Source organism: Bidens hawaiensis, unplaced genomic scaffold, assembly GCF_021521415.1.
Source record: "Bidens hawaiensis isolate Kalapana, Puna unplaced genomic scaffold, B.hawaiensis_p1.1 tig00017670_1, whole genome shotgun sequence".
NCBI lineage: Eukaryota > Viridiplantae > Streptophyta > Magnoliopsida > Asterales > Asteraceae > Bidens > Bidens hawaiensis.
This window is the reverse complement of record NW_027492668.1, coordinates 222,545-245,624: the sequence shown is the minus strand read 5'-3', so window position 1 is coordinate 245,624 and position 23,080 is coordinate 222,545. Positions and strand designations below refer to the sequence as shown.

General features: G+C 33.9%; 2 protein-coding genes and 1 pseudogene across 3 annotated transcripts in view; all 3 read left to right on the top strand.

The window, feature by feature from the left end:
- Window positions 1-942: 942 nt before the first annotated feature.
- On the top strand, window positions 943-3,095 carry LOC143554401 (mitochondrial uncoupling protein 3-like; annotated as a pseudogene). The gene is made up of 2 exons (XR_013139009.1): window positions 943-1,220; window positions 2,533-3,095. The product of XR_013139009.1 is annotated as a mitochondrial uncoupling protein 3-like (transcript).
- Window positions 3,096-16,642: 13,547 nt separating this feature from the next.
- LOC143554397 (uncharacterized) overlaps window positions 16,643-23,080 on the top strand; it is a 78,934-nt gene continuing 72,496 nt past the window's right edge. Inside the window, exon 1 of the mRNA XM_077044163.1 lies at window positions 16,643-16,851. The gene's annotated coding sequence lies outside the window, so the exon portion shown is untranslated. The remainder of the gene's footprint in view (window positions 16,852-23,080) is intronic.
- Window positions 16,851-18,746, top strand: LOC143554396 (transcription factor MYB106-like). Its single transcript, XM_077044162.1, has 3 exons — window positions 16,851-17,048; window positions 17,131-17,260; window positions 18,009-18,746. The coding sequence occupies exons 1-3, from the start codon at window positions 16,877-16,879 to the stop codon at window positions 18,691-18,693; spliced, it is 987 nt and encodes a 328-aa protein (XP_076900277.1). The 5' UTR covers window positions 16,851-16,876; the 3' UTR covers window positions 18,694-18,746.

The following is a 23,080-nucleotide window of genomic DNA, read 5'->3' as shown; positions in this document are numbered from 1 at the left end:
CAAATAAGCTAAATTGTTATGCTCGTGTGTGTGATTTACGTGATTTAGCCGATTTTATGGACTTGTATGTCCTAACTTATGGTTGTTGAAAAAGCTTATAGCTCACTCGGGTAAAGTTTGAAAAGAGCTCGTTTGAGTCGAGCATGAGCTATAGTTGATTTGGCTTGTGACTTACTCAATTGGTTCGTTTAGTAGATATAATAATAATAATTACATATGAAAAATATAAAACACAAACAACGCATATTATACTAAATTGTTTTTACATTATGTGATGTGAGAGTTAAAAAGTTTCTTTTCTATCTTTTATATATCAATATATGCAGGGTCGGCTATAATAGAGGGTCGGGTGTTGATGAACCTAGGCCCGACACCCCAGTTGGCTCGGGTTTTTTTTTAAGATTATATATATTTTTTATGAAAAATAATATGTATATATAATGTTTAAACCTAATTATTGACCGCTAGTTTTTTTATTGGCAAAGGGGTATGACTTTTAACCAAAGGTTGAGTTTTTAACCTCCTTGAGAATTATATAAAAAAAATTACACAACCAAATCATAAGGTCTCTTTAAAAAATTAAATTGTTTAAACCCAATAAGACACCCATTTTTATTAAGGCCCTGAAGAAAAATTCGCCTTCGGCCCAAATTTTTTTTAATTTTAATCGTTCTCGAAGCCGGGCCTGAATATATGTAAAGAAAGAGATTAACGAGTGACGAGTTAGTTTGAGATTTTCACAACCTGTGTTTGACCTCAAACATTTTAGTTTGTTAAAATAAACGACCTAAACTGAGCCGCCTTGAGGCCGTGCTCACGCCTGATCCCAACCTGGCTCGACTCGTTTATGACCCTTTCCTAAATTCACATGATGATTTTATGATCGTTTATAACAAAATGAGCTGGTTAAGGTAACCGTCATCGATCAGATCAATAATCTCCATGGCTCAAGACCAACGGCTTCACAAGATCGCTTTAGCATCACTCTCCGCCATGGTGGCTGAAACCACCACCTTTCCGATCGATATCACCAAAACCAGACTCCAAACAAGGCGTTGCTGGCCGGACTCTCTCCCGCCATTATCAGACACCTGTTCTATACTCCCATTCGTACCGTCGGATACGAACAATTACGTCACGTTTTTATTCAATCTGATAATGGGTCTGTTGCTCTGCCAATTAAGGCGCTAATTGGTGGTGTTTCCGGCGTTATTGCTCAGGTAATTATTAAAGTTAAAACCCTAATTTCGGCTCGTTTAACTTCGGCTTATTTCGACTTGAGTTCGGCTAGTGTACTATTTCTTAATTAATTTTTATATACTTATATTTATTATATATTTATATTTTTCTCAATGATTACTTGTATATATGACATAATGTATAGTGTTTAGTTATTTTTATCATAGTATTATATAGATTAATTAATTATTTTTAAATATATTTTAAAAAAAGTTATATTAATGACATGCGAGCCTAAAGCCGGCTACAGCTCGATAAGTGAAGCTCGGACTCGGGCTCGTATATTAAAGAAGCTTAGTTTTAATCTCGGCTCGGTTTGATTGAGCTTTTTCACGAGCTGATCTCGAGTAGCTCGGCTCGTTGCACCACTACTAATTAGTACACAGAAGATGGAGCAGTTTAACCTTTGTTTAATTTGGACTAAAATTAGGGTGTGCACGATTCGGGTTGAGTCGGTTATGGGCTAAAACGGAAACTTGGGCTTTGGATTTTTTGGTTTTGCAATTTAAGCTTGAAAATTTTGGGGTCGGAAAAAAAAGTTGGATCAAAATAATGAATTTAGCTTAAATTATTATTTTTTAATTAGTATGCATTTGAGCTAAATAATTTAAGTTACGGGTTTATTAAATTTTTGTGAATTAAGTTATTTGGATGAGAAAAGTGTGAATTCATACACAGAAGATGAATTAGTTTAATTTGTGAATTTGTACCAAATTTAGGATTTGGGGATTATTAAAAGTGTTGAAATTAGGTGTACCTTATAGAGCCCGGGCCTCAAATAAAGCTTGTTTAGTTATCGAGCTCGAGCCTTGTATGGGAATAATGTAAGATTGTTTAGTTTGGTCGAGTCTTAACGAGCCTTGTGGATTTTTAAATTATAGCTCGTTTGGACTTTATGTATTAGTTTCACACTACACTACTGAGCTCGAGACGAGCCGTGGCTCGTTTAAGGTGCTGCTCACGAGCTCGACTCAAACTTAGGTTCGTTTGAGGTGCTGCCCACGAGCTCGACTCAAGTTTAGGCTCGTTTGAGGTGCTGCACACGAGCTCGACTCAAGCTTAGGCTCGTTTGAGGTGCTGCACACGAGCTCGACTCAAGCCTAGGCTCGTTTAAGGTTTCTCGAAATATATAAAAATAATTAAAAATGTTAGTAAACTAACTGATAAATAATACACGAGCCGAGCTCGAGCTTTTAGAAAAAGAACTCGAGCCTTATCAAGCTCAAGCTCGGCCTATTTGCACCACTAGTTGAAATTGTACATTTGGGTCAAAATTTGGTATTAATAGTGCAGGTAGTGGCTAGCCCTGCTGATCTGGTTAAAGTCAGGCTGCAAGCCGATGGGCGCATGGTTAGCCAAGGGCTCCAGCCACGATACACCGGGTCCGTTGACACCCTAACGAAAATCATCAACACCGACGGAATTAAAGGACTTTGGAGGGGTGTTATTCCAAATATTCAAAGAGCGTTTTTAGTAAACATGGGAGAATTAGCTTGTTATGATCATGCAAAACATTTTGTTATTAATAGTAACATTGCTAACGATAACATATACGCGCACACTTTAGCCTCTATGATGTCGGGCCTCACGGCTACAACCATAAGTTGCCCGGCTGATGTGGTCAAGACACGGATGATGAACCAGGTGAGTAATGAGTATACAAGTAGTTATGATTGTTTAGTGAAAACTGTTAGGTTTGAAGGGTTTAGAGCTTTGTGGAAAGGGTTTTTTCCTACTTGGGCTCGGCTCAGGCCTTGGCAGTTTGTGTTTTGGGTTTCTTATGAGAAGTTTAGGTTGATTGCTGGGCTTCCTTCCTTTTAACATGGGCTTTTTGAGCCCGGCCCGATATTGGACCGTTAAAGGGTTAAATGAGAGCATTTAAGTTCATCCAGTTTAATTTATTTCATATTTTACATCATTTTTTTTCTTTATGAATTAGTATATTCTGCTAAACATTTGAATAATTGTAATTGTTTTAATTAATAGTAATATTTAAGCATAGTTACAACTTTATATAGGTGTCACACCGTTGTTTTAGGCCTAGGTGAGTGATCAATGGTTATTTCATGCATAACATATACGTAGCGGAATAATAAAATTTTGTTAACAACTTATAAAGTTGAAAACATTATTGAGTTCATCCAGGGGTAAAAGCCATTGTTTTACAAAATGGTAATTTGAAAAAGACTTTATTTAACTAATACAAGGTAAAAGCTTTATGGTTTATAAGGTTTTGGAAAATACCAAGTCTTCGGTTTTCTTTGGATTAATAATACTATATTGAAAAGATTGGTGTGGCTTTTCCTTTTAATGTTATTTGTTGTTTGTGGCTCTAGCGTCTTGCTAGATTGTTGTAATTGATTAAAGTTATCGTTCTATAAATAATAATAACTCATACAAGGTTTTCAAAGCATAAACGTTTAGCTATGAGGTCTTGTTAGTTTATATTCAAACTATCTATCATTGAACTATCAACCTGCAAAATCTATCATTCTGCACGATTACTTGAAAATACTTCAAAAAGAATACATCAGCATTATTGTTGGTAAAATACCAATAACTCATGCATTTTATATGACGTTATATATTCATAGTTAAACAAAACTTGATCATATTATTGACATGTTTACTAATCCAGTAGGCCTGTAACACAAGATTACAAACCATCGTACACGACTAGGTCACTCTACGCCCATATGTAGGACTTATATATGCCTACGATTGGGGTACTTTTCTAGGCGTGTCATAACGACCCATCTGTAACGTAATACTAGCAAATCCGTTTCGTACGTACATATATGACCGAATTCTGCTGCGTTAAACATATCCTATGCATTAAGTATTTCACCATATAAAAATACCTAAAAGACTTTTGTTTTGTAAGATCTAAATGCATGCACCTAATTATTTATCCGATGATAGTTACGCCTTTCTTCTTTTATAAAACTCAGGCTATAGTTAAACCATAAGTTCGTATTAGTTGTCTTGATCTAATGAGATCAAATCTATATTCTCTAGCCCTTTAAAAGGTCTGGTTTTATATGTTTCAACCTCGTTAAAAACATTGAGTTCGCTTAGCATGTTCAAAAGCTTGAAAATTATGATTATTCATTATGACCATTTTAACCAAATCATGCTAAATGGGTTGTTTAACAAGGACATTTTTCTTTTCTTGTGCTTTAAATTTCCTTTATATTAACATTAGTTCACATGAAAAATTAACTCATGTAAATTCATATGTAAAGTAATGTCAGTTAGCATGTAAACTTACACATTGAATCTAGTTTATTTGGTTCTCTCTTTTTATCAAATGCTTGACAAACCTTCAAGACCAGTCATATGACCCTAAACCCTACAAGATACACATTAATAATGATGAAGCATGGTGTGGTCCAACTTACATAATACAAAAAAAATGTAACAAAATCAAACATCAAGTTAAAAAAAACTAGCAATAAAACAAGAGTAAAGGGGTCTAGCAAATATACCTAAACAACAATAGACCATAAATGTTAGATTTCATACTTATAAGACATCAACCAACAACTTATCATTGGGGCCACACAACTTTTGTTTAGGTATATTTTTATCTCAATATTTATATTGTAGGCCAATGCTTTGGTTAGAGGAAACATTATAGCCCATGTTATAGCCATACCTAGTTATGTGAAAAAAATAATGACATAAAAAGTAGTTTCATTATTGTTTTGTCTCCACCAGACCACTATATACACATTGTCCCACGCCCCTACACTGGAGCCACCATCACCACCATCATCGTCGCCTCCATCTCCGCCACCATGTTGTCGTTTTTACCACCGTCATTGGGCACTGCCTTATAGTTGTCCCCACGCCGTGTTGCCACCTTCTCTTGTCCGCCTGCTACCGCATAAGCCAGAAGACACCCAAACGCATCGTTGTGGGTGCTCTCATATGTATTTTTATTATTTAAAAAGAAAGTTATATTAAAATTTGAGATTTTCATTGATATATATACTCTTTTCTACTAAATATAATATTTTAAAAAGTATACTCTACTGTGCGAAAACGGTATAGGTTTACAAATATATGATGCGATAATTATATTAACATTGTAATTGTGTTGCTAAAAAATTACAATTATTTTAACTATATTGTTTTATTATTATAACCATGTAATTATTTATACCAGGATAAAAACACACTTAAATGGTAACAACAATGAGAAACCGGAACAACAATAACATTAGTAACACTAAGGGTGTGTTTGTGATTCTTTATTTTCCTCTCGTTATGACTTATGAAGGTTGAATAAGTTATTTTTATGTTTATAATGTGTTTGGGAACATATAAGGCCTTTTAGATTTCTCCTTATCATCAAGGCTAAAAGATGGGTTTTCAATAAGTTAGGATTTGGTAACTTATCTCCTTATAGGTTTAGAATACCCATTCCACCCTTCCATTGCACCCAAACACTTTTAAAAACAACTTATTCACTTATACAAAAATGTCCTTTTTGGTCATTTACATCACTAAGTTAATCCAAATACTTTTTAAAATACAACTTATTGACTTATGTTAATCCAAATATTTTTTTGAAAACTCCTTATTAAAAAGTCATAAGTCCTTTTTCACTTATCATAAAAAGACCTTTTCAACTTAAATAAGGAATCCCAAACACACCCTAATAACAACATTGTATTATGTAATTGTTATTGTAAAAAGTATTATATTATTTCTGTAAAATACTGATATTAAAAAAAAACATAATCAATGCATTTATTCTGCCTATTTTTTTATCGTACAACAATAAATTGTACCCAGACAGAATTCCTTGTAATTAATTTGTCTTATTTTCATATGTAACATCACTGCCAAAGTATAAATATAAAGTGTTAGATATTCGTAAGCATCATTGTTATCGTAAAAGTTTATCATCTTATTTGCTAAAAGTACTGATATCAAAACAACTATAATAAAATGTATGTATTCTGCCCATATTATGGTAGTAGAAAAGGGGTGTTGATCATCTTTATTATTCAGGTTTCGGTTAGTTTGGGTAAGGTAATTTGGATAATTTGGGTCGGGTTACTCGAAAGTTTATGTATAATATTATACTCTCTCCGTCCCATTTTAAATGTCATGGGACCCAAAACACACAATTTAATAAATGTTTGATCATTTTATTTTATGAGCTGTAAAATGACAATAATGTCCTTTAAGTTATTATGGCTAAAAACCATTATAAACATCTAGTATATGTAATAGTAAGGGCACAATTGGAAATTGAATTTATATGTATAGAAATAACATTTAAATTGGGACAACCAAAAATGGAAAAATGCACATTTAAAATGGGACGGTGTAGAGGTAGTGTACCAAAAAGACCCAAATACCCTTAATTACTATCCGCGGGTCAACAGGAAGCCTCCTCCAAGCCATCCGCGGGACATATGGATCACCCGCTTAATCGTCTAAGGAAGAAACACCCATATGACGTATGTGGAAGCATCCTGGCACCCTCAGAAGTCATCCGCAGGACGGAGTACTCATCCGCATAAATGTCCAAGAGGTAATGCCCAGGACAATGTTGTCATTTGCTAATTACTTTCTAGAAGATTTACCAAGATGCTTTCTTGGGCAATACGTGATCTCTCGGCCAATGAATAAATGACACCTGGCAAGGCCGTTATAACCGTGCACATGGCCAAGGTTATCTACCATCATATCTCATAAGGACACACATGCAGGTTATTATACATGCACATGCAACGTATAACTGAACCTATCATTTGAAGACACGCGTCCATGTAGTTACGAGAGCATCTTCTAAAAAGGACAGCTGGCCCAATCACCTTTCCACATCCTTCGACTATAAATACCCTCTTAATCTTCATGAGGTATTCATTCACTCCCAGTGTACTCTCTCTCCATATACTTAAGTACTTTATCTTCGTCAGGATTGTACTTATTCTCATGCCAGAGGGTGGTTACGGGAAGACCCCCCTCCTGTCCTTCCCGTAACGAGCTCACAGTGTCTGTTTTGCAGGTTTCTGTCACTGGACTTCAGGGAATTGAGCTTGTATCGTACTGGTTGTTATCCGTATCCTACCCTGTAGATTCATCGGAACTAGGACCCGTCTAGGGGAGTAGATCCGTGTTTCTTCAGACGGAGGGAGTATCTGATAATTAATTCGTATCACAATTAGCTTCGTCTGTTTAGGTTGTTTGATTATCAGGTTAAAGATTGCAACTCTCATGTTATTTGGATAATTAATATAAGGGTTATGCTAAACATATTCTCTCTCTTACTTGTTATACATCATTCACTGAACTTTGACTTCAATTAACAATTTTGTTTGACATATTGTGATATTACTATGATCTAACATTTTTTAAATTTCATGGTCTCTTTTAAAAAGTTTTATTTTTTTATCTCTATAATGTTTTATTATTATTATTTTTTGTTTCTCTGTTTTTATGTTTATTGTCCTTAATCATAATACTATATGTTATTATCATTGTCGATGCATTATTAAATTTATAAAATTATATATAAATATGTGTGTGTGTGTGTGACAAATACTAATACTATTAAAAATTAAAAATATATATAAAACTATTATAATAATATGAGAAATCTGCAATTTGCCTCCCTGGGTTATATCGTCGCTGGATGGAATAACCACTGAAAAAGATTTTGCGAACTTTGCACGTCTGTGATATTTTGGCGGGGCAGTCTGCGCCCTTCCGTCAGTTGACCAAGCGTTGACCTGTTAAAAAATGTTAAATTACGTTTTTACCCCTAAGCCTTTAATTCATTTTAAAAATAATTATCCAAAACCATGTAAATGTCGAACCCGAGACCTCCGGTTTAACAACCCACCAAAACTACCAGTTGAACTAAGTTAATGTTTGGTATAACTATACAACATAAACTATATATTATCACTTTTATCACTTCATCTTCCTCAATTATAATTAGGGTTCCTAATGTTTTATCTGTGACCCATTTACCTATCCATTTTCATCTTCATTATCACATTTCTGAGATGAAGAACCCTAAAATCTAACCCATAACTCATCCATCTTCATCTTTATTTCTATCTTCACAAATTCTTCCAAACCAACCTATCTTCACCAATTATCTAACCCAAAAATCAAAACATACAGCCACTACCGCCTGTCGTGGCCGGAATCCATGGCGGTGGTGGTTGTCGTCGCAGGGGCGTGATGGCCGAAAAAACGAGATGACCGGAAAAACGTGATGGTCGGAATCCATGGCGGCGGCGTGGTGCCGGAAGTTAGGGGTTTTGATCGGAATGATTTATGGGTGCGGTGGTTAAATTATTTAAGTGATTGGTGGTGGGATTTGAGATATTTGAGGGTTTGAGTGATGAAATCTAGGGTTTGAGGATTTGAGAGATTTGATTACTTGTGTGTGAAACTGATGATGAAGATGGTGATATTAAAAGGGATTACCTGGTGGTGGGTTTGAGGATTTGAGGTTGATGATGTTGAAGAATAGATGAAGATGAACTGCTGATGATGATAAGAAAGATGAACTGCTGTTAATATATTGTTGTTGTTCGTATGCTGTCGTTGTTGGTATATGAATATAATATATTAATATTATTATATGATAATGATAATATAACATATTAGTATTAGTATATAATAATATAAATGTAGCTGCTGTTGCTACGACTATTATTACTATTATTATTATTATTATTAGAAGAAGATTACTAAAATACCCATAATATGTTGGTATTATTATTAAAATACCAACAGTCAACTGACGGTCAACTGACGGCAGGAGTCAGAAGAACCCGCCGGAGAAACATAGTGGCGCAGAGTTCGCAAAATCTTTTTCAGTGGTTATTCCATCCAGCAGCGATATAACCCAGGGAGGCAAATTGCAAATTTCTTTAATAATATTTACAATAATAATATAATAAAAATATTAATAATGACAAAATGGTTTTTAATTTGATATATTTAGTTGAGTTTATTAAGTGAAACAAAATGTTGGAGAGGCTAATATATATGTAAATAATGCAAAGGGTAAATGGTAATTGAAGAGGGGGTACGCTTAGCGACACCCTATAAGATTCAAGATAGTACATAACGTTCATACTATTTGGAAAATTAATGTGTATTCCCGAATTCTTGGTAACATCCCAAAAGTTGAACCGATGTAGTTTGGGTTAAACGTGTGTTATTTAGGGTTTTTGATGTTTAAAGGCCTAACCGGATACCTGATTATAGAAGCAGTTGATTTAATTCGACGCGGTTAAAATGCACGGGCTGTTACAAAAGTAAATGCACGACATAGAATTCTTAGTAGGTAATAATTAACGTTATTAATCTCTCTCTTACCGTACGTAGCGTCACCGTCAAAGTTTAAATAAAAAGTGTTAGATATTGGTAAGTTTCACTATCGCCATTAATACATTTTACACGTGAACTTCCACTAAACATTTTATACATGAGATTCAAAAGTAATATAATCATAAAACGTATGATTATTAATTAAATTCTTGAAATTGATTATCCCATTATCAAATCTAAATATTTTTATTAAGGGGAAAGTGAGTACGGTGTTGTCACGCACATAAGTTTACACGTAAAACCCCTCACGGATCGACATGAACACGACCCGTTTCACCTGAATTTTTTATTGTTTCCACGCATTAATACTTTGAAATTTACATTTTACAACCAAAAATATATATTTATATAAAACACTCATACTTTAGTTAAAAAATATTAAGTTTTCTACTTAGTTCTAAATATTGGCATAAGATACACAACCATGAACTCACTAGGCTGACCTAAACCCCAGGGGTTTCGATCTGAACTTGTTTATATCAATTCCGGAAATTGCATGTTAGGTTCGAGTTGGGTTTTCGTGTAGTGCTAGAAATTCACAACCCTGTTTCAACTATGCATTAGATCAGGCCCGACCCAAAGGAGTGGCAGGGTGGGCTACGACTCTAGGTCCGGCCTTTCGAAGGGCCCAATTTTTTTTTTAAATATAGATGTTTAAAGTAATATTTTAGATTATACATCGTGTTGGTGTACATCAAAATTTCCTTAATTTAGCTGAAAATTTTATTGTATAAAAAGACAAAGGTCGAAAGTTTAAGTCTTGAAAACAACAGAATGTATTTTTTTATGTCTTATTATTCTTTTCTCTCTTAAAAGATTGTACCGCAAACGCCAATAATTATTTAAACTATTAAACCAAATCTAAAAGAGACACAAATCTATATCACTTGTCCCGCATTTTTACTACTTGTCACGGGCCTAAAACGTTTCGAGGATTCTCAGAGCCGCCCTGCATTAGATGTTGCACAATTCATTAGATTTTGCTTCTTTGTCACTCTAGATCATAGTTGTTGAAGAAACACGGATCTGCTTCCTTTAACGGGTCCTAGATCCAATGAGTCTACAGGGTAGGATACGGATAACAACAAACTACGATATGAGCACAACTTCCCAAAGTCCAGTGACTGGAACCTACAAAACAGACCCATGAGCTCGTTACGAGAAGGTCAAGAGGGGGGTATTCCCGTAACCACCCTACGGCGTGAGAATAAGTACAGTTCTGATGTAGAGAAAGTACTTGAATATTGAGAGTAGATAGTGGGGAGTGAATGAATACCTCATAAGGGTTGAGAGGGTATTTATAGCCGAAGGATGTGGGAAAATGATTTGGCCAGCTGTCCCTTTTTAGAAGATGCTCTCGTAACTGTGTGGACACGTGTCTCTATGTGATAGGTTGAGCTATACGTTGCATGTGCATGAGTATAACAACCTAGACACGTGTTATTCTATGATAGGACGGATCAATCCCTGGCCATGTGCACGGTTATAATAACCTGGCCAGGTGTCCTCCCTTTGTTGGTTTACGGATCACGTATTCTCAAAGTAACAATTGTGAGAATCTTTCTAGAAGGTAATTGGTTAATTACAGCCGTCCTGATGGCATCGCTTCTGAATCCTTTTAGCGGATGAATGCTTCATCATGCGGATGACATGTGAGGATGCCTGAATGGTTCCGCGTGCGACATAAGGTTGTTGCTCCTTATACCAGTTATGCGGGTGATCCATATGTCCCGCGGGTGGATCGCAGGAAGCTTTCTACTGACCTGCGGATGATGCTTAAGAGTATTTGGGTCTTTTTGATACCCTACCTCTATAGTTGCATATAATAATATAATATACTTACAAAACGTACGTGCAAGTAATCATAGCGGGCTGCTCCGGCCTGCCTTTTCTTTATTATTCTTTTAGCTTTTGAAAGCAATATTATTATGAAATTATAATTGAATAAGATTGTGAGGATCTTCTTGCAGTAGAAGCAAGCCTTCTGGAAGCATTAAGCAAACAAATCATAACCAAAAAAACCCTGAACACACATCATGAAACCAACCGACAAAACTTAAGGTTCCTGTTTATAACTAGTATTTTCACTTAATCCGGTTGTTAGTTTTCGCCAGTCGATCTTCATGCTTCAATAGCACATTAATTTTCAGTACAGTTTTGCAATAAATGTAACAAACTAGACAAAAATCTGGAAATATAGATTTCCAAATCTATGAATTAATTTTGATCTTGTTTTTTTTTTCTTCTGTAAAACGATCTAAATATTTTCATAATCAGGAGTTATAGAATTAGATCAACATATGACAGAATATATTACCAATGATTAGATGAGAAAAGATGCAATACGGTAATTGCTTAACGTACAAGAATACTTATATTTCATGAAATCGATCCATGAAATCACATCACAAGATCTCGAAATCGTCAATATATATCCAATTAATCATTGGTTCACCGAAATAAACAGTTTTGGATCGTTAATCATCAATTTTTACTTTTATTCACGAAAACCGTTTTTGAGCGTTTTAGGTTTTCGGCTGAGCGTCTTGAGCGTTTTAGTATTTTTGCCTTTGTTTTTTACCTTTAAGCGCCTCACGTACCTATCGTACGTTAAGGCATTATTGTAGAGTATCTTGACCTATTAGACAAAATATATTATTTAGGATAACTTTAGTTAAGTAATTTGATTTATTGTAACTATATTCATCATAGTTAAATGTTACAACTAGATCACATTTCATTTTTAATTATTCTCATTGTATGATCAGTATATATATTATTATACATGATACTTACGACACTAGAGCATCTAGTCATGACCCGAGGACCAAATCATTTAGATGGCAATTATATATAATCCGATTGATCAATCATATATATACGATAAAGATGGTGAAACAAGGTTAATTGCTTAGTTAGGAACTGGAAATTGAACTTGTCAACAGAACCTATTTCCTTGTTCATAACTGGGCTTGATTTTTTTCTTTAACATATGTCCTAGTTTATTACAATTAACGAAGTTATGAAACTAATGGCCTTTGTCAAACTCATGGAATGATATAAAAGATTTAAATTTTTTACTTCTTCAATTTGAAACAAAAGCCTTCCAAATTCACATTGATGCTGCTTCTTCTAATTCCATCCAGCGATTTAAAGGTTTGAATTTATTGTCCATTGAAGATGAAGATTCAATCAAGGTTGTTGGGGGAAGAAACACAAAGGTTTCTCAAAACTCTTTTAATATATATTTAGTGGGTTTAAAGGGTGGATTTTTAATTTGGTGGAAGAAATTCTTCACTTTTCAAGTAAAATATTAAAGTGCAAAAAGACGTGTCTTGCGGTTCAATCTATCTTAGCGGTTACGTTTTGGATGACTTGGATATCGAGAAATGATATCATTTTTAAGTGCGTTCCTTTCGTGTATTCCAAAATGGCGAATAATGTAAAAATGGCCCCGTTTTTTGGGTGAAGAAAAGGAGCAAGGATACAAAACTAGAACTTAAGAACTGGTGCCAATTCAATTTCGTTAATTTTCCATTATAATTGGCTGTTTGAATTGTTGTATTTGTTTGGGTTACTTGCCTCTTGTAATTGGTCTTTTTGTTTTAATAAAATCGGCCCTTCAAAAAAAATTAAGAGATTACTCTATATAATAGTAATCAAGTTTTGGAATTGTTTCAATGAGTTCACTCATAAAATATTTTTTTCAATCAGGTCACTAAAGTTTTTTTTTGTATGTTTCAATCCTAGATATTTTATATGGATAGTAAATAATCTAGTTTCTTTTTTTTTTCAAATTTATAAAAATAAAAATTATGGAAAAACAGAACGCCGATTCATTATACACAGTTACAACTTCCATCTCCAAACCCTACCATCGTCTTCTACTATTAAATATTTTAATATCACCTTGGAATTTCTTTCAAAATTTTCTAAAAGAATTGGTGGTCTCTTATAAGAAGTCGTAACTTAAAAAAAAGTGATTTCTTACATTCTATTTTTTTTTGCAAATTTTCAGACTTTTTTTTTTGCAATTATTCGCAATTTAAAAATTATTTTTCCAAATTTTTACTAAAATTTTTCAATTTTTAAAAAATATTATGCAATGTCAAAATCTTTAAAAAAAACCTAGATAACATAATATTCAGGTAAATTATTAAGGATTGAAATACAAGGAAAACTTTAGTAGCCTGATTTAATTAAATTTTTTATCAATGACATGATTTAAAACAACTCTAAAACTTGCTTACTATTCTATATAGTAATCACTTTAATTAATTATTAAGTGTTACAAAAGTTTGGAAGAAATACAAAGCATTTTCATTTAATCCGAGGTAAAAATCTTTTAATATGCAGACAAGTTTACGTTTTAAAATTTTTTTAATAGTTAAATTAAAGGTATCAAGTATTGTATTTTATACATGAAATGTTGTAAAATTCTTAAACTTTAAAAGTTCATAAGTTGCCATTATCAATTGTTTTATAATATAATATAGATAAAATATTCAAATTTTTACGATCACTAGGTGATGTGGGGGTGAAAACATGTGTGAAAACACGTGTGTATGGTGTGTAATATCGTGTACTTTAATTGTTTAAATGCATCAAACTCGAGTACTTTGAGTGTTTTTATGTATACATGTGGACATAGCTTAACAGAGTTAATTTGAAGTGTTTAAGGAAGAAGAAATTAAGATTATAAGAAGATGAGTGATCGAGAGTTTAACTGGACGATCGAAAGTTGAGGAAAAAGGAAATTGAGGTGCTTAGCATTGAAGCAGACGTAGGCTACGGGGATTTGGTCGTAGCCTACGACCAACTGGGGAGCCGTTCCGCCGTAAGCTACGGTGGCCTGGCCGTAGGCTACGACCAAGTCTGACGGGGTTTCTTATTTTAGGTTGTTTCTTCCGTATTTAAGAGGCAAAAACCCTAAGGTCAATTATTATTTATTCTCTACCATCCAGGAGCGTTTTGGAGGCTATTTTTCACCATAATATCATCTCCTAATCACCATAATCACTCATGCACTCATCTTTCAATAGCATAATCAAGATATTCAAGATTTAGATGCAAAGCGAAAGACCTCATAACCATCTCCGGGTGTAGGGTTGAGTTGTACTTTGGATTTTTGGTAGTCTAAACCTTAACTTTGGATTTGGTTAATCATTCGGTTGCCGCTTGACATCGTTTGTCAGCATATTTTAATAATTAATATGAGTTTTACATGCACCTTCTATTGATTCCTTTTAGAGACGGGACTTTACTTACCCATATTAATTATAGGTATTTAAATTTCAAATATATTTGTTTTTTATTAGAGCACGATATCTAGATCATTAAATTGATAATAAAAAGTGAGATTTTTCTATATTAAAATCGTCTAAAAGTATACATGATATCATGGACATGGACCATGGTAGTCTAGTACGATCCATCTAGAAATTAAAATATGCATAACTTCATAATTAATGCATGCATGAATTAAATGAACAAAATGAATTTGATAGTAGGCCAATACCTACTTTTTTAAATACTAATTTGTTGCAGGTAAGGAGTTCATCATAATCATCAATTTCATCCCACAACTCTCTTTTGTACATTATGGTGCATGGCCATTTACGGGCTCACATGTTGGGCTCGTGGACATCAATGGGTTGGGCTCAGTTCGATTCGATGGAGTGTTGCGAGACATTATGGGCCCGTGCCGGTGTGGAAGACGAAAGCAAGAGACAGACAAGGGATCAGAAGTAATGAAGATTTCATTATCTTATTTTTATTAGAACGACAAATTTCTTGTGTGTTAGGTCGTTATGTCGCCCCTCCCCAAATTTCCTTAATCTTTTGATAAAATAATTTGGATTTCTTTCTTTAGTGTTTGAATTAAAATTTCCATCTACTAGTTGGGATCTAATTAAGGGTCCCCCCCCCTTCTTTTTTTTTAAATAGTTTTCTTTCTTGAAGAATTCAATCAAACCTTTCATTATACTTAGATGAAGAACTACTAAATAAGCAATTCATCATTTGTAATAACCCTTTAAAATTAAAAAAAAACCTAAAAGCTAGAACGGAGTCGTGGGAGTTTGATCAAAAGGACTTTCAGTCTAGCCGTTATGATTGGTGTTAATTACAAAAGGACTTTCTACCTGGCGGTATCGAGGCATTGTGTAAAATAGTTGTCATTCTTAAGAGTTTGTGAGTTTTGAGTTCAAGCCCTAGCTTTAGTTAAATATTAGGAGCAGATAATTAGAAGACTAGATTGACGTAAAAAATACAAAAATCTAGGCATCATAATTGTTGTCACACATGGTACAGTAAATTTGTTGTGTTTGCGTACCTCATACTAGTAATGGTATCATGACACATTTATTCCGATACCTTTATGTTAAATGAAAGTTTGCATGTGTACATATGTAGTAGTTGTGGAGTATTTCTATTCTCTTCATTACTGATTTGAGTCATAAAACTTGGTAGCTATGAACCACAATTATTGGAAAAAAAACTGCTTTGTGTGTGTATATGTGTGTGGGGGTGTTAGGTTCTTTTGAGAATAACTATTAGCTGTGAGAACTTTGAAAAAAACCAACAACCATGTTAGTTTGTTTTTTAAAAATTTGGAAACATTTTGACATACCGGTAGAAAAAAAACATGTAAAAAGCACCTATATAATTTAAAAAAAACGACAAAACCCATGTTTAAGTATGTCACATATGTAATATCCTATGTAAAAATGCATGTAGCATATGTAACATGTGAAAATGGTAATTTTTATCGATTTATTATTTAAAATTCTCTCGACGTTTTTTTATGAAAATACTCCTAAAAGTGTATTGAAAAGATCTTCCGAAAATGATAAAAAACATGTATTTATGTGATTTTTAAAATTCTCATAACTTATATATAGACGGTGGTTCTCACAGTACCCTAATAATGTGTATGTAATAATTATTTAGAACTTAGAATGTCCTATATGGTTGTGGCTTAATTATGTATAGTGTAGGTGTCCCAGACTATATACCATTAATAATTATTTTTAATAATTATTGATATTGACATTACATCCTTTCTTTCCTTATATAGCCCTCTTTCCAATGAATAATCAAACTATACATTTCCATATATACTCGCCTTTCCCTTTCATCTCTTTCTCATGTTGTGTCGTGAACATTATGCCTAGAGTTCCTTACATGTTTTAAAACATATCCAGGAAGAATAAGGTACACACCTAGGGTCCTTTTCAAGTGTAGGAGAAGATAGATTTATAAGATGGTAAGCTCCGAGAAGAAGACGAAACAAAACAATAGTATTAGTAATATTGTTGAGTTAGGAGTCGGGGTCATGAAGAAAGGGCCATGGACACCCGAAGAAGACCGAAAGCTAATGTCCTATATTCAACAATTTGGCCATGGAAGTTGGCGCTCTTTGCCCGCTAAAGCCGGTAATCATATGCACTAGCTCCCATGCATGCATCTTAGTTATTTTTTGTATGGCCATTAAATATGCATTGTTTTGACGTGTAGGGCTTAAGAGATGTGGAAAGAGTTGTCGGTTAAGATGGACGAATTATTTGAGGCCAGATATCAAGAGAGGCAAGTTCAGTTTGGAAGAAGAAAGGACCATTATTCAACTCCATGCTCTTCTTGGTAACAGGTACTATTTGATGATTTAGACCCCCATGGGTTACAATTAATGTTAATGGTCTAGGGCAGGTTAATTTCCCTTTTCTTAAAAACTGTCAAAATATTGTTACAATGAGAGAGGAACCTAGCAACTTAAAAAACAAGGGATGTGTTATTTATACACCCTTTATAGGGTGTATATATTGATAGGGTGTGTGTTAAGAGAGTGTGTGAATAACCAAAAAGGGCGTATGAATAACCATTGCCAAAAAGAAACTATATTTTTGGATCATTAAAGATTATAAGTACTTTTATATCGTAAAAGCACCATTGGGCAGTGGTTCCTCTTCTCTTCTTCCTATTGAACATCGAACAAAAAAGGACATTATGGGTGATACCTTTGGATGTAACCTAACAATGGGGAAGCTCTTTACTTTTAGATAATTTACTACCCTTGCAAGCATTACATTTTTTTTTTACTTTTGGAGTCCCCTAGTGTGACAAGGGAACTAGAGAAGCTTTACACGGGTGACAAGCGAACCCTGTAAAATTTTCAACAAAATTAACTTGTTGCTTATTGTTATTCACCAAACTCTATCGAATTCGTTTGCCACCCAAGCAAGATAGTGAACTGTCTAGAGCTAAGTATTTTGTTGAATCATAAACCACCTATTAAGCCAAAAAATTCAAATCAAAGTGAACCAACAAGAAGTTGTAATTAACAATCTCTTCATACAACTTCTTGGACAGTTCGAATCTAATGTATATTTTATGTTTAGATGGTCAACTATTGCTGCTCACTTACCAAAAAGGACCGACAACGAGATCAAGAATCATTGGAACTCACATATCAAGAAGAGGATGACTAAAATGGGCATTGATCCAATGACCCACAAGCCAAAAAGTGGTACCCAACTCTTAGGCTCCAACCTCAACCACATGGCTCAATGGGAGGCTGCTCGGCTAGAGGCCGAAGCTAGGCTTGTTCAAAAACCAAAGACCAATTCAACCTATTTTAACGATTCAACATCTTCTATCCACGACCTCTATAAAAAAACACCCACAAACATGTCAGCTTCGTATCTACCATGCCTTGATATCCTTAAAGTATGGCAAGGAAACTTATGGTCAAATTACTCCATCAACAACGAGAGTCTCCAATCACTCCTATCCACCTCAAATGTTTCCGTTGCTTCAGTACCACCCATACCCATATTGAATAAAAACTTCGAAAGCAATGGTTCGTGCAATCAAGGTCCTACCGCGAAACACAATGATCATATCGAAACAAAAATGGGGCCGTTTGAGGAATTCAAGTACGCTAATGATGAAAACTTCATCAATGGCAATCCTTTGAGATCCCCTGACTTGTGGGAAGAATTTGTTGTTCTGGATGGTGGCTGGAATAGTGTACCCAATAACTTTGCCATGATCTTTTCGCCACCAGCATCTCCTGTGTTTTAATAAATTATCATGGTAATCAGGAATGGTAATAAGTGATGACAACTAGTTTAGATTGGTTTCATTGTCAGGAAATAAAAACGTAACATGTACTAGATTAATAACAATGTTCGATAATTTTCTTTATTAAATCAACCGTTATTTTAGAGAATTTCTTGAGGAAGGTTTGTACGTGGACAGACTATATCTGCATGTGTAGAAGTAGCTGGTACGCCAAATAGAATTAAACCATCTAATTAGGGTTTTATTGGAATATATAACAAGTTCAAATTTTCATGGCCACTAAAAAGTCTAGAATAATAAAATTATCAATATTTCTAAGAAAAAAAACTTATAGTTCATGATACTGTTACTAATTTACAAAAGTAATTTTAAAACAAATGTGGCAATGTGGTATTAACTCCGGTTCGTTATATCCTTAACTAGGCTGGTTGCCTGGTTGGGCTCGGGTCTGATTCATAACATTATAACACAAATTTGGAGCAGATTAAAGTAGGCGAAAATGAGCAACAGTTGGAATTAGGTCAATAACATACGGTAAAAGAATTATTCTCGCAATCATTGATTACAAAATGTTACGAGGTACCATATGGAGCGTTGTTGCGATTCAAGTTAAATAACTTTTGGCAGAACTTTTAAGTTAAATTCAAGTTAAAAGTAAATGTTTAAACCAGAGTTGCATGTAGCATATTAACAAACTTTTTAAACCCCTTGGTGAGTACAAGTAAACTCCCATAAGTGTTGCTGATGAACATACCTACAAAATTCCCTTTCCGCTTTACGATTTAGATTTTCGAGTAACCTAATATAAAGATATATTGATATCATTTTCTTAAGACGCAAAACATGTGTTTTCCTAGAAAGTCACACTCGTACCATCATTATCTTTTGTGATGAGGTGACACAAGTAGGTTTTTCTTACTACTTGCCCTTAAATATGCATCCCCACCTCTATGTTTGAGTTCAAGTCTTTGTATCCAACTTTCTTGTTTGGAATATTAATGACTTAATGTAGAAGGTGAATATTTTGATTTATAGGATTGAAGGTGGTCCGTCTCCAATTGGTTGCAATCCATCATCCCTTGTCAGTAAAATTATTCTCTAGACTCATCAACTAGAAGCACCGGTTCTTCTTGATTCCCAACCCCGTTCAACTACATTCCGTGAGTGATGTTTGCTTGAGTCGTATTTCCATCATTTTTTTAATGTTCGGGTCAGGTCTGCGTTAGATTAAAATAAAAAAAATTGGTTCGGGTTTTTCTACTAGTCAGGTTGTTCGTTTTTTTTTTGTGTTAAGGTTAGTCATGTTCTTATATGTAATGTCGCTATTTATTTATTTTTTAGATTTGGCAACACTCTACACAAAAAGGAGATCGACAATATGATTATGAGATTAATGCCGATACTTTTACTGGAAAATACAGTAAATCTGAGTGAACGAGTTGAACAATGAGTTCTATAAGCCTATCCGAGTTGACAATATGATTATGTCATGTGACGCACAGTCAGCAAATGAGTGGTTTTTGTTTTAATAGTGTAATGGTGTGGTAACCCAATATTTATTTATATATATATATAACACACAGAAAAACATATAATAATAATAATAGTAATAATAATAATAATAATAATAATAATAATAATAATAATAAAACAAGAGCATCAGGCGACAACTCCATGTCGCACCCCATAAATGACCCATTTTGTAGACCCGTGGAGCCGTGTTCTTGCACCAATACACCTTTGTCCCCCCCCCCCCACCCACCCTTATAACAAGGAGGTTTACATAAGAGAAACCACTTTGCGAGTGTCTGTGCTTACCACAAATTAAGAACGTTTGTAACTAATTAAACTAAAGATGATGATAGGACATATTGCCGTGTAGATGGACGGAATAAGATATAATTATGATATCGATGCTGAAAATAAAACATGAGATATAATCTATGTTTATAGATTTTTTTAAACCACCTATTGAAGCTTAAGCGGAATGATATGCTGATAAAATAAATTTGTTAAAATCACTTAAAAAAAGGGGATGGAAAAATAATTTAACATTGAGTTTAAAATCTTGTTATTTTGATTTTTAATTATATAAACATGTATTCTTATTTTGTACTGAACACCCCTTTTTGAAAGCATCATTCTCCCTTAACATAGAAGGTTAAGGACATAGATTTCGGTTGATTGTTCCAGATAATTTCAAATTGTGATGAACGGGCCGGATAAAGCTGAACCAGATCGTAATACAATGAATATTCACATACAGGTATCTTGTTAGTTATGGGAATCGCATAGACTTTTTTCTTTTCACTGATTGATGCTTTGAATTTTATTCACTTATATCAGGTATCTTTGGTGGATTTTTATTATTATTATTTTTTTACTTTTTTAAGAAAGTTAGTCCTAATTCGTGAAAAGATTTTCCCCAATTTGTAGAAGAATAGTAATATACTATATTTCCACTTATCTTTTTATGTCTTAACTGAATTACTACACACTGTCATTTTCAGGATGTGTCATCTCCATGACAGTCGCCCTAAAAAGTTGAACACCAAGCCACCAAGGGGCCATTTTTATGAAAAACTTTTGCTAAAAGACTAAAGCACCATGGGACCATTTCTATGGCAATTAGCTAAAAAGATAAACACCTAGGGACCGGTTCTATCTAAGGAAGTAAATCATTGTGGGTCCGAACGTAGTACCTAGACAGCAGAAGAAAGAAATTTGTTTGATAGAAAAGAGATTTGTTTCTTTTGTATAAACAAAACTATATAATAAGTTAGCTCAAAATGTAAGTATTGTTATATGTATAGAAAGTAATTATATGCTAATAAAATTAATGAAGTTAAATAAATTGATTGATATGATTTAGTAATATTTATTATATTATTATTACTATAAAGTTCAGAGCCGTCTCTGAGAATTTAAATACATCGGCCGACCCAAAATAAAAAGGCCCGTATGTAATTATCGGCCAATTTGTAATAAGCAGAAACCATTCCGAGTATGTAATTATCTAATAAATCATTGTAAATAACCTTATCATTAACACCAAAAAACATATATATGTCATATGTATAAAAAAGTTTGTGCCCCTGAAACTTATGTGCCCCGGCTGATGGTGCGGTTCGCAACCCTCCGAGCCTCTCCTGATAAAGTTAATTCAACTTCCTATACATGGTTGTTGAACATATCTGAAATGACAAATGAATGTGTCTCCAAATGCATTTAGGAAAAATTTAGTTAGGTGTTTTTACCAGATAATTAAGTCATGATTGACTGAAATTAAGGTGTAACTTGTAATGTCCAGAACTTTTGTGAATCATTTTAAACAAATGATAATAAAGGATTTATTATTTATTGTGCGTTTGAAATATATTATGAAGTGCAAGAGGGCTAAGTGAAACTATCCTAATTACAGGGTTTTAAAATGAGTAAACCCTAATCCACATCACCACATTCCTCTCTTCTTCGGAGTTCTTCCTCAACCTTTCGAGCTAGCTCGGATTGAGAAGGGAATGTTTTTCTAGTGAATTCAAGTTGGTTCACTGTTGAAAATATTTAGATTCAACCTCAAGCTCCATCTTTTTTGGATCTCGACATTTGGTTTTGTTTCAAGGATTACTTTTCATTGAAAAAACTTGAGTTTTGGTTAGATCTATGCATGGAACTTTCAAGGATTGTTAATCGAGTCCCAAGGATGAAGAAAGTTACAAGCTTGATTCATGTTTCAAGATTTTTTTGTAATATGAAGAAGATTCGATCGGTTTTAGGGTTTATGCAAAGAACTGAGTAAGTTATCACATTCTTTGATGATTTTCACATTCTCAATAGTTATTGCATCTTGTCGTTTACGCATAAAGCAGTTATCATAGAATTAATATAGTTATTGACATAGAATATCACGTAATGTAGTTATCGCATAATATATGTATCACGTAATATAGTAATCACATATTATAGATGATAATTTTGAAAATTATTGATCAGAACGTCCGTTTGATCAATATCGCACTTTGGCCAAACATTGATTTTTTTATTTGTCAAATTATTCATTTGACCTCTATCCAAACGGCTGTTTAAACCGATGTGGGATTAGGCATTTGATGGCCCATATTTATATTGCTTTTATGAGAAAGCAAATGGCACGGGTGGGAGTGATGTAAGCATGCAGAAGTACACTGTTTGCTTGTCATAATAGGGAAGTAGTTTGTATAATAAAATAAGCATTCAAGTCATGCAGCAGACATACATACGGCACTTGCTTCAGTCATAATTTAATATGTCGCTCGTACGCTAAAAACCTAAGCTTATTTATCATATTCAGAATTTGATGACAAGCACATAAATCATTCTGCAGTCATGATCATCTTGGTAGGTCTTAATT

Bases quoted from the DNA above. Each gene is read 5' to 3' on its own strand.
- LOC143554396 (XM_077044162.1), top strand. From the start codon at position 16,877: ATGGTAAGCTCCGAGAAGAAGACGAAACAAAACAATAGTATTAGTAAT. The intron at 17,049-17,130 runs GTAATCATATGC...TTTGACGTGTAG, and splicing joins CTCTTTGCCCGCTAAAGCCG to GGCTTAAGAGATGTGGAAAG. The intron at 17,261-18,008 runs GTACTATTTGAT...TTTTATGTTTAG, and splicing joins CATGCTCTTCTTGGTAACAG to ATGGTCAACTATTGCTGCTC.